We start from the raw sequence: 12980 nt of genomic DNA, 5'->3' as shown, positions 1-12980 counted from the left end.
CAGCCAGATTAAAACATAGGACATCTTGATTCGAAAGTAAGAACTTATTTACGAACGTTCTATTTGTAGATGATCTCGGAAAATCCAAATCTCATAGAAGTTTCATCGGTAATCTAGGCAGCTGAGACGAATAAAACAGTGCTGTGCCATGGAAAATCAGCGCCCGGGGCGAGAGTATACGACGGCGCCCCCGTATATATATGTGAGGTCGCCAGACCAGTTGCGAAGCGCCACCATGGTTGGCACGAAACGTAATAAAGTTTTCAAAACTAAACTCTGCTTTTCCTTGATTTTGAGCACTTTTTATTACTTTTCCCTTCCATTATAGACTATATATATATATATATATATATATATATATATATATATATATATATATATATATATATATATATATATATGCACACGCATTTTTCTAACATGTGTAACATTATAAGACCACTTCCTAAACCAGGAAAAGGATTTAAGTACATACTAGTAATATTCCAAGTAATTTTTCCTCTCTTTTTTTTCTGTTCTTTTTTCCTCCCGAATTTTGCGGCCCCTTACTTCGATGCCGGGGCTGTCGCTCCGCTTGCCTCCTCCCCATGGCACGGCACTGGAATAAAGCCACTCTTAGTCACATTTAATGTATTTTACCATAGCAAATCGTGAGAAATGAATTGGAAGCAAAGAGTCTCGAATAGCAGAATGATTATTAACACGCTTATGTTCGGTTCGACGGTTCATGAAAGTAGTGTCAATTAGTTTTGTAGTATATGTTGGAAGAAGTCAAATTAACTATTAACTAAAAATACCCTTAAATATGGGTGGAATAGAATAATACAAATAAATAAATTGTCAGCCTGTCATTAGTTGGGAAACATTAATATTACCAGGTAACTTGATCACTTAAAAATAACTGAATCACAGAAGGCGAAATTGAAAAATACGCACTGTGAAGCAGAAGAAAATCGAGACTGGTAAGGTCACCAACATAAACAGAACGGACATAAACACTGCCGAAGATTCCACGAAACCCATCGATTTTGGCTCTCCTGTAAATAAAAAGAACCTATGAGATAAAGTATTAGTTACACCTACTTACATCAAGACTCTCCAAGCACCTGATCGCGTATCATATATTAAGACGTAACGGATGAAAGGTATGGTTCACACTTGTATAACACAGAATTTATATCAAGATTATAGTTCTGTTAAATGCAATATTTCAAAATTCCAATAATACTTATGAGCTAGTTTTAACACATTTTCTGTAAATAAATATATGTGGTATCGGTATGATAAGTAAAACAATTTCGCAATATCAATAAAATATAAACTAACATTCTAGTGAATACACCACTCACTTAGTCCACTGAATATAAAACTCAGCCTGTGTCAGAGGTGCAGCAAATCTTCGTATGCAGCATGTACTTGTATAAGTTTCGATTCAGAGTACATTTTCAAATGTAAATAAGTAAATCAATAAATGAGTAAAATTATTATATACTAAATATATTAAATCTTGAATTTTCGCAGAGAACTGCGTATTTGCTTAACGTTCTGGTGTTCAGTGAAGGGTAACGTGGGAGTATCAATAGATGCGTGGACAGCCAGAATTGGCTTGTTCAGAAATGTAGGGAAGAAAGTATTATGTAGTAATACAAGTGTAGGTGGTAACTCAAAATCGAACAAAGTACACTATGCGTATACTTTTGTGGTTCTTGCAATGCTAATGATTTCAGGAATAGAGGAGAACCCGGGACTCCTAACTCACATAAAACTGATGTAGCAGAAATTAAAGATATAGTCGGTAGTTCAAATGCTAGTGTTGTATCAGGAGTGAAACGATTAAATGATACTGTGGCTCTTTTAGTAGATAGACTTGAAAACATTGAGGGCAAGTTCGAAAGAATTTCAAAGGATATTAGTTAATTGCACGACTACATGAGTTATCTAGAAAACGAAATAGAAGACTTAGGAAACAAGAGCAGAATACAAGATTTAGTTTCTTATGGGATAAATTATGAAACACGTTCGTAACTTACGTTCTAAGTTATGTTACGTTAGAACGTTACAAGTTACGTTAGAATTTATGTTCTAATGAAACATGGGAAACATGGATAATAAAATTTCTGAGATGGTACGGAACAGACTGAGAGGAAATAAATGAACTTGATCCCGATCGAGACCATAGATAGCAGAAAGAGATCGAAATGAGATATCGTCCTATAATATGTAAATTTTTAACCGAAAATAAAGAATGTGCTACAAAATAGGAGCAAGCTGAAAAGCTCAAACATTGAACAGGACTACTTCTACAAAGTAAAACACGAACGGGAAGAGCGAGATCTTATGCATATAAGCAATTCAAGCACTTATACATAGACTGGCGGAAATTTGCATTATGGGAGTTGGATAATGAAAAATATCGAAAACACCTGGAGTGCGAAAACAATAGGACACTTGTGTCGCCAGGTGAAAAGCCGGAGGTCACGGTTATTCACCTGTCAGTAAGGAAACCCCAAAATAGGCTCATCCCAAAATCATCTCCCTCCCTATCAAGACAACGGGTGCAGAGTGAAAATTTAGTCAAGCCTAAGTCAGACACCAGATGAGAAAAATACCACGACCGACTGTTACATGGGTCAATCCATCTGAAGTGGTCCAAAGATGAGGAAAATGGTTGCTCGACCATTTCCGAAAATTATAAAACTTTGAGTGTTATGAACCTTGTGTATGAGAAGGTCAAAAGCATCATTCACGTTGTCGTATGTATAAGTGTTCCTGAATGGCGGCCATCTTTGTTGTCGGTGGGATGTCATTTTTTGCATTTGCAAGTGTTTATGAAAACTATAGTTGCTCAGGACGTACGTATCACACAAACTCCAAACAAAAACGAATGTTTGGAGGAGAGACTAAAGTACACTCATGTCCAAAATGATTGTCGCGTATCTATAACTGTCTTCTTGTAAGAATATAATTTGATGATGATTTTGCACGTTACTTTTAATACTGATACTAGGTGTATAATCGGGAATAAATTTCACAGGAAAACAATTACAAATACGAAAATTAGAATGAGTAAAACAAAATATTGCTAAATGGACAAGAAAGTTTTATTTTCGTTTTATTGTTCTTATTTACTGCTTTTTTGACATGAAATTTGCCAAATACATGTCTTTGCCGATTATACACATACTAACATTATAAGAATTACCAGGCGAATTTGTTATCAAACTATGTTCCTACAACAACATATTTATAGACATGCGACAATAATTTTGGACATGAGTGTACACGGTAAACATATAATCTTGCTTCTAAATAAATATGTAGGGTTGCAAATCAATACATGAAATTACCAGAAAAAGGTACAGAAAATTACAGTTTTAAAGCGGCTGTATTTTTAGAATGGCATAAACTGAGGGGTTCATAAGTTTTGTGCTGAATACCATTGATGTAAAGAGTCTGCAGAAATATCCATAGTTATGATGCTACTGGTATCGTAATTTATGGGGGTCCGAAAGTTGAAGTTTGAGATTTTGATCCATGTTTGGGGCTTAATATCTCAGGAGGGCAAAGTGCTAAAAATTGCTGCTTAGGCCACAAAGTTATTCTGTATGTGCATAAACTATTGCCGAAAGAATCATGACTGATTTTACATGGAGAGAAAAGTGAGGACATGATAAAAACGCGAAAAAAGCACGCGGGTCACGATGGTCGTAGCCCGGAATAATTTAAATATTTTGACGTTTCATGTTAGATCTCGAAAACTACGCATGGTTCAGCAATTAGGCACGCTTTTGTTTGTGTTCAGTTGTGCTAAAGCTTGCAAGTGGCGTTTGATCCATCTTTCTAGCTCCGTGATCATTGTCACGTCTATTTGGTAAGGGGGTTAGCCCATCGCCCATCGCCGAACTAGACCGCGGTATTAAGGCTTAATGTGTCAGCAAAGTATCATTGAAATACAATCCCAGTTACAGAAGTTAATGTGTTCACAAGGTTGCGTTACACCTACCTATCCTATCCTGCTGAAAATGGCGTATTTGTGGGGAAAAAATGATTGTTGTTTCTCTTCTCTTCTATAGCATTACAGCAATAGTTTTTACTAGCTGTAATTACAATTTTGTAGAATTAAACGATTTAAGCAGTGTTGCAAACTTCAGCAATATTTATCGTATCTCCGGAACGGTTTGAGATATCGAAGTGCTGTAAACGGCAAAATAATTTACACATCCATTACAAACCACACAAGTAACTAGATATGATACTTATCTCAGCATTTTTCAAAATAAATCCTTTCAAAAAATTAAAATTTTTAAGCCTTGGTAACTTCGTTCCTATTAATTCGAAACAAGTTATACCATGACCATGGTATTTAACACTAAACTACTTTTGATGTTCATTATACTGTGCGTCTCCGTTATGCTGCATTTGCGATAGAGGCTTCCGAACTTTGGATGTTTGTGATACTATAACATCCTTAGTTTACAACACTGAATAATATAAGTGGTATTTTAAGTTGGCTGCAATGAGATTGCGCACACTTTTGCAGTTTTATCAGTTTTTTTCTGATAAGTCATTGACAAGCTGTCATTATGTACAGGATTGCGCACAGAAAAATTAAGCAATGTTGTCATATAAAAAATATTTTCTCTTCTGTTATGTAAATCTGTAAGTAAAGAGCAGCGGAATACCCGAACCAAGAGTCGAATAAAATTACAAGGACTGAGCTAATTTAGAAAATACAGAGGAATTAACACATAAGGATAGAGAAGCTATATACTGCATTCGAAAAAAAGAAGATCTCACACCAGTTCTTCCGAGAAATATTACAGAGGCTGCTTTAGTAAATGATTGAGAGAGAAGTTGAGTTTAGTTATGATGGAGAAAAGTTACTATTCATAAATGAAGAAGCTAAGATTATCGTCCTAACTTGTGCGAGTAACATTAGGTACGAACAATGATAGTATTTACTGTGCATAGTCGTAGTCGCATGTAATAAAACTAGCAGATAGCTACATCATGCTGTTTCTAATTATATATTCTAACTAGATTTAGGAAGGTTATTTAAGATATATATTGACAGATTCCATATTATTAATAAGTAAATCGTGTAATTTTGCAAGGATTATATTGGAATGCAGTGTAAATAATATGAGGAAGTAGTTTACTCACATCGTTGTATTATACTAATAATATTGTAATTTAAGTTTATTGTGGAGTTGAGTTGACTGAGTTTTACGTCCCGTTCAGCAGCCAAGCTATATGAGACGTGGACCTACTGATTAACGTAGAATCCGAACCACATGAGCTCCCGCCGGGAATCGAACCCGGGTTTAAGTTTATTGTATCGCACATATTATTGTAATAAGTATCCTATTATATGACAAAACGTTAACGACAGACCTCAATAAATTTACCAAAGCAAAACTTTACGACAATGGAGAAAATTATTCTTTTTCAATTTTTCCATAAAACTTGGTTAGTAGTGGGAAGTATGTATAGTGTATTACTATTATTATTATTAACATTAAGAACGTCATCATAAATGTTTGCTTTGTTTTATTTAGGTTCCCACCTAGAATATGGGCTTCAGAACCCTCAGTATCTCCTCGAACAAAAATAGGGCGGAAACTTTTCACAAACATTACAATTAATAATTGTATTCACTTGGTCCAGATATTTAACAGGTGATCTCTTCTTTGTTGAAGATACAATCAGAAACAAAATTGAAATTAAGATCAATTGCGAAAGGATATACCAATACACAAAAAAAGGAAGATTTAAAGAAACATAACATTATATTGAAGCAGTATGAAATGCTTAACCCTTATAGATTCCGGCTTTTTAAGGTAAATTAGAGACTTTCAGTCAAGCGGCTACAACATCATCTCTATTTATCATAGGATCATGGTTCATACCTCGTTTTCTTTTTACAATAGAGCAACCTTTCAAATGGTACCATTCACATCTCCTTATCATGTCTCTGAGGCGGGAAATGTTGAGAGAAATCGGAAATTTTCTTTGAAAATATTTCTTTTTTTTAAAAAAATTGAACCCCTCTGGACCCCCACTGTGTTAATGGAGATACCTAAAACTCAACTGAAAAACACTAAGGGGTGTACTATTGTGCGTCCAGTAAGAGAACGTCTCTGACAGCTCGCAGTGACATTGCCACTACTCGCGTGTCAAGTTTTTTTTCGGTGCAACTGTACTGGCAATTTAATTAATGGCATAAAACAGAGTGATCGTGGTTGGTAACACTGGTATCAAAGTAGGGGCTGCAATGTCCCACCGCATGTGGTAAGAAACGTCAGAGACCATCTCTTGTTGGCCGTGCTATAAATGTCTGTACAAAATTTCAAGCGTTTATTTTGAACAGTCAGGGCGGGAAAAATATCAATAATCCCCACAATGCCCCAGATTACTGTAAAATACCTTGATCTCAGGCAGAACATTTCCTGAGACATCCCTATTTATCCTAGAATCATAGTTCGCCCTTTATTATCTTCAGAATAAAACTGCCTTTCAAACGGACCCTTCACATGTCTCCATCATGTATCTCAGGCGGGAAAATCGCGAAAAAGGGATTTTTAAAACCATAAAATCCCTTTTATGTACCTTTTTGTCCCTCTGGATCCACCTTGTGCTAACGCAGAGATCCGAAAAAATCTAATAAATAGTACTCGGTGGACTGAATGTTTGTACAAAATTTCAATCTTCTAGGTGCGAAAGTAAGCCCGCCAAAAAATAATGAAAATAGGCCTAACAAAAATATTTTTTTAAAAGTTATGATGTCATCACCTCCTGTCTCGACGCAGGAAGGCGTGAAACCATACGTAACGTGTTCTACAGTACCTCTAGACTTGAAAAAAAAAATAAAAAGCTTTATTGGTTCTTTTTTAATCGAATAATGAAGACGCTACTTTAGTACCTAAAAATACATACTAGAACTCCAAAGGGATTCAGATTATGAGACAAGAAAATTTTAACATTTGGATTGTAAATTTGGAGGTATCATGACTTCTTATATCTACTGACCAAATTATATTTAGTTAATCCTCAATATAGTATGAATTTTATTTCTAACTTCTGTTTCTATCCTAGTCTGAAGGAAAACCTTCTTTGCGCACAGATTTTAAATCTACCATTGTGGCAACGTTGGGCAAAAATCTGTGTTCAGAAAGACCAACAGAGATTTGTGCGCAATTCGGGATCTATAATGTGCGCAATCCTGTTGCTCCCTTTAAGTTTACATTTGACACGATAATTTGAAATATGTAATGATCTGACGTAGTGCCATTTGAAAAAATATAACTTTATGTTGTGTTGGCAAAACTGTATGTTGAGTCTTTCTGTCTAATACAGACAAAGATGTCCCACTTTTTATAGTTGCTTCGTGCAAAGTTTCGCTTTTCTCTCTCTTTTGGTTTGACCGTTATAGCGGATGGTCAAGATAAATTAACCACTCTGTAGACGTGGCAATGATCATGGAGCTACAAAGATGGAACAAACGCTACTTGCAAGCTTTTGCACAACTGAACACAAACAAAAGCGTAATTAATTGTTGATCCATGTGTAGTTTTTGAGATCTAGCATGAAGCATATCAAAATATTTAAATTCTTCCTTGCTAGGACCATCGTGACGCGCGTGCTTTTTTCGTGATTTTACCATGCCCTCACTTTTTTTCTCCATGTAACATCAGTCATGATTCTTTCGGCAATAGTTTATGCACATACAGAATTACTTTGTGGCCTAAGCAGCAATTTTTAGCACTTTGCCCTCCTGAGATATTAAGCCCCAAACATGGATCAAAATCACAAACTTCAACTTTCGGACTCCCATAAATCTACGACACCAACTGTAGTATAATAACTGTGGATATTTCTGCAGACTCTTTACATCAATGTATTCAGCACAAAACTTATGAATCCCTCAGTTTATGCCATTCTAAAAATACAGCCGTTTTAAAACTGTAATTTTCTGTACCTTTTTCTGGTAATTTCATGTATTGATTTGCAAGCGTGCATATTTAAAAGCAAGATTATATGTTCACCGTGTACCTCAGTCTCTTCTCTAAACATTCGTTTTTGTTTGGAGTTTGTGTGATACGTACAGCCTCAGCAACTGTAGTTTTCGTGAACGCTTGCAAATGCAAAAAATGACATCCCACCGACAACAAAGATGGCCGCCATTCGGGAACACTTGTACATACGTCAACGTGAATAGTGTTATTGACCTTCTCATACACAAGGTTCATCACACTCAAAGTTTTATAATTTCTGGATATGGTCGAGCAACCACCTTTGGACCACTTCGTGTGGATTGACCCACATGTAAGTAAAAACAACAATATTCATCTACATAATCTAACCTGTGATCATGTTCAAAATAAAAGTAATGATAGTAATGAAACCAAAACCAGAACGAGAAATAAACCCTTTTTGCTATAGTTTCAGAATGTAAATTGTCTTAGGAGCAAACATTTTTTTTTTACAAGTGTGCTATCAAATAATTAAAACCAAAACTGATTGCAATTGTTCAAAGTAGGCTGTGTGATTTGATTGCAGATATACCGTGTTTAGCCAAACAGGAAACCTGAACATCTTGGGAAGTCAAAAGGTTGATGGGTATTATTAGCGGTACTTAAAAATCATGGAATATTTTTCATATTAACTCTGATAATGATGGGTTTGAATGTATTCGTACAAACTTGTTACAAATAGTAATAATTTATGAGAGTTTCTGTCAATTTATTGAATCCAATTGCCCAGTAGGAAGCATTATTCCTTGATGGGAGATTTTAATCTTCCAAAAATAAATTCAGGTTCTAAAACTTTATTTGGTTTAAATTCGGTTAGCAATATGCAGAATGAGTATGATTGCACGTTGTATTTACTAATTACTAACATTGATGTCGCCTCTATTAAAAGAGAAGAGCACACTTTGGTGTGTGAATACAGGCATCATGCTTCATTGGAAGGCCTATTGTATTTGAATTCCATTAATAAGAGATAAACTGCAAAACTATTAACATGGTTTTAACTTGAGAAAGGCAAATTTTACTAAAGGGTACAATGAATTATTAAAGGCTAACTCGGACTGTCTCAGATATCTGAAGGATTTTAACACGATTGTTCACAAGTTCTATGAAATTATTTATAATGTGATAAGTATAAGTGTTCCTCTAAGAAATTCTGGAACAAAAATTATCCCTGTTTTTTTTTTACGTCCAATATTATTGAAAAAAATTAATATAAGTCCTATCACAAAAAAAAAGAAAGAAAGAAAAGTAGAGAAACGGTAGGGATGATGTTTCGTTTCACAAATAGTAGTTTTGTAAGCTATGAAAAGAACTCAAACAAGAAAAGTTAGCAAATAAATCTTTCGTTTTTCTATCGGAATACGAGGTAGCGAGGGATCATAGTCAATTTTGGAATTTTCTAAAAACTAAAAATAACATATTTGTACAGGTTTCCTTATGTGTAATGGTCAAGAATGGTCAAGAATGGCGGTGGCTCAGTTGTAGAGCGTTCACCTCCGGTGCTTGGGGTCCCTGGTTCGATCCCAGCCCCCGCCAAGTGGATTTTCTGGTGGACAAACACCGTGTGCGTGGGATTTCTCGGGGTTCTCCCGTTTCCTCTCACTTTCTTCATTTCACCATTTCATTCATTATTCATCATCACCGTCTCCTTTAGCCTAACCGGCATAACCGTGGGACGTAAAACTCAAAGATTTCATTTCATTTTCCACAAGTGGTAGAAACGTGCCATTTTCATTTGTCGATTCCAAATTTTGTGTAAATTGTCCAGTTCTAATTGAATATATTTTTTAAAAAAACATGGCCATTAGTTCTTTATTACATTTTTAGGGGTACACTAGAAGTACTGAAATTTTTGAAAAAGTAAAGCATCATACCATATGAGTTATATATTCCAACATCACATAGTTGTATATAGGGGTTGTATATCTGTCAGGAGTTTGTTTCATGGCCAAATGATAATGAAAACGAAGGATAACCATTTCTCCAGTCTAAGATTAATCTTCATTGTTTGGAGAAGTCTTTTTTCAATGAACACCGTTTATCACTGACATAAATAATTGTGTGTGTAATTTATTTACTTATTAAATAATGCATGCATACACGATATGGGCATTCAGTAAATGGATACCTGGAAATTGAATTCAATTATCTATACCAGCCGGCTACGAGTCTTTTGTTTTGGCCACGGGTGCAGTCCAAACTATTTTTTCCTCCTACCAATTTTACAATTAGGATTGAGCTTCTTACCGGCTGTGTAGCCTACCGAAGGACCACACAGATGTTATCGAAACTATTGTGCTATTGTTTCTTTGTATGCTTTGGCAGAAACTTCAGTAGATATCGAAGCCCGCCAGTGAAGCCATATCTAGCATCTTGGTGCTAGATCTAGTATAATTCACTCCCATTTAGCATCTAGCATCTTGACTTTAGCATCTTGGCAAAATCTCATTCTTTCCTCTGGAGAACAGAAAAAGAACGAAAATTTAGATGGTTCACTGACCGTTGGGAATTATACCTTTTACTTGAAGCGATGGTTAGAGTAATAAAACCAGTTAGTATTTCCGCTGTTGTATTGTTGAATGCACAGAAATGTTTAAAAATAAGCAAAACGTGAGTCTGCACAAGATGTTTACTTACCCATAGTCTTATTATTGTCAACTAAACCCTGAGTGTGAGGTTATTTGGGATGTTTCTGTTTCTTCTCACTTTACAACTTGAGAGGGGAGGGAGTATGATCGTCCACTAGTAATACACCGCCAAAAGAAATGCTTCAGTGCTGCGTCGGAAGCGGCATGTTTTGTATATATTTCTTAAAATGTTATCATTTCATAAAGTATAAATTCCCCCTTCCTCCCCTGCTTCTCTTTCCAATACAAAGAACCGACTCTTTAAATGAAGAAAGAACCCTGAACCCTCCCGAAAATGCTAAAATGAATCATGCGTACAAATAACAAATCTGTGGATGAATCAAATAATGCAGATACATGAGAAGATGATGGCGAAGATGAGAGTGCTTGATGCAGCGCAGTCCACCACATGTAAATAGATTTGAAGTGTTCATATTTGTGTGTGTACGTGTGTATGTGCTTGTTTTTGAGTATTTATATGCGCGTGTATCTTGTAATTGTTATATTAATATCCACTGGATTAAGTGAAAGTATAAAATTGATTTGATGACTGCCAAATTGACGTCATCTTGGTAAGTCTTTCATTTTTTAAATATTTAGTAATATTAAATTAGATTATAGTTTAGGAGCAAAGCTCTACAAGACGTGAACCTACAGTTTAACGTCGTATTTGAAACACATGAGCTCCTACCATGAATCAAACCTCGTTCGAGAAAGGCGCATACGCTGACCACATAGCAACGGGGAGCTCAACATTTAGTAATATGTATATTAAGTTGTAAAATTATATTCGTTTAATTTTCACTAATATAATCTTCACAATGTAAAGCCTTCGCTAGGCACGTTATCTTGTTTAAAAGGAACTTGGAAAGGTCGAGCGGCAACTTGTATTTTTCGATCACTTAGCATGGATTGACCCAATAATAAAAGATGACAGGAAGGATTTACTTCTGAATACTAGTGTACCAAACAGGTTCTGTATTTAGCAAGATTTCTGTTAATACAAGCATCTTACTGTATGTGTGGATGTTGTTAGTTAACCGGTTTAGAAGAAATTTTGTGGTGTAGTGCTTTGTCTAAACAAGTGAGACTTTAGTGCTCCTTGTTTTAGGAAAAATTAAAGCTTGATTTAAATTATGATAGATAACAAAGCTAGCTAACACCAGTATAAATGAAATTTTGTTTGTGCACGTGTAAACTCCAAGCACTCCACTGAACCACTTTTACCTGCAAAGAAAGTCAGTCAGGTATCTACCAAAACATTCTTCAAATAAATTGCTGATTTGCAGAAACAAGTTTAAAAACGATAACGTTTACTATATAACACTTAGAAACCTTTCTTGTAATTATTCCAAAATGGTAAAGTCAAGACATATTCTACTTATTAGTCCAAGAAAATAAAAATAAATAAATAAATTTCCTTTGGGACTATAGGCAGTTTCTAATCTTTACAAAACATTTAAATAGGAAGAATTTTCATATAACCATTTAGATTGACCAGACGGTAAGAGAATTTACTCGAACTTACATATATCTTTTACATAACATCCTAATCAAGAAATTTTACATTGTTACAAAATTTTGGTATTTTCCTTATTTACTGTGTGCATACATACGATATACGTCAAATTATTAGGCAACCTCGCCCAGACTTCATTTAAACTAGAATTTTGATGATAAGTGTGAAATACTCTAATAATGTACACTTTGCCAGAATTTAGAGAGACACGAGGACCTGAAAGGATTCACAACAAACTAACAATCCGTCTAACCTTAAAAAGCATTTTGCCAAATTCAAACGTCAATAACGAATTGTTTACTTAACTTAGTTAAGATTAACTGTTATTTTTTTTACCGGTTTCTGCTTAATATGTCATCCGTTAGTTAACTCCTTCTATTCTTGATAAAATGAAAATAAATCAATTTAATTGCTAACTTTTACAATATTAACTTATACTTGTATATTTCTCTTTTTCTGTACAAAGCCATTAACACATGAATATGTGCCTCGGACATACATTCATGTAGGCTACAAATATAAAATTGTCTTATGTATACCCCACAAGGAGGATTTTGAAAGTAGAACTAAATTGTCAACATGGTAGGAGCAGTGTTTCTTTCAGAAACAATGTTCCGGGGAAGCAAACTTAGTGTTCCGGGGGGCACACGTAATATTCCGGGTGGGCACTACTGGTACTATTCTATTTATTATTATATTATAGACGTATTATTTTAGTCTTTTCCAGGAGGGCACTCTCAGAACTCCGGGGCGCAGTGCGCCCCAAAAAACATGTCTGGAAGAAACACTGGTTAGGAGTTC

General features: G+C 35.1%; 1 protein-coding gene across 4 annotated transcripts in view; it reads right to left on the bottom strand.

Moving 5' to 3' along the window:
- Window positions 1–12641, bottom strand: part of LOC145688902 (band 7 protein AGAP004871-like) — a 74534-nt gene extending 61893 nt beyond the window's left edge. The window contains exons 1-2 of one of the 4 annotated variants that reach the window (XM_081763069.1): window positions 12516–12641; window positions 937–1037 (exon numbers count right to left, since the gene is read on the bottom strand). In XM_081763069.1, coding sequence (XP_081619195.1) covers window positions 937–1023 — 87 coding nt within the window. In that variant the 5' untranslated portion in view covers window positions 1024–1037; window positions 12516–12641. The other 3 variants (XM_081763072.1, XM_081763070.1, XM_081763071.1) reach the window with 3 other exon arrangements.
- Window positions 12642–12980: the final 339 nt, after the last annotated feature.

The sequence above is a fragment of the Thermobia domestica genome, chromosome 7 (genome assembly GCF_964235325.1).
Source record: "Thermobia domestica chromosome 7, izTheDome1.hap1.1, whole genome shotgun sequence".
Lineage (NCBI taxonomy): Eukaryota > Metazoa > Arthropoda > Insecta > Zygentoma > Lepismatidae > Thermobia > Thermobia domestica.
This window is presented reverse-complemented; position numbering and strand designations above follow the sequence as displayed.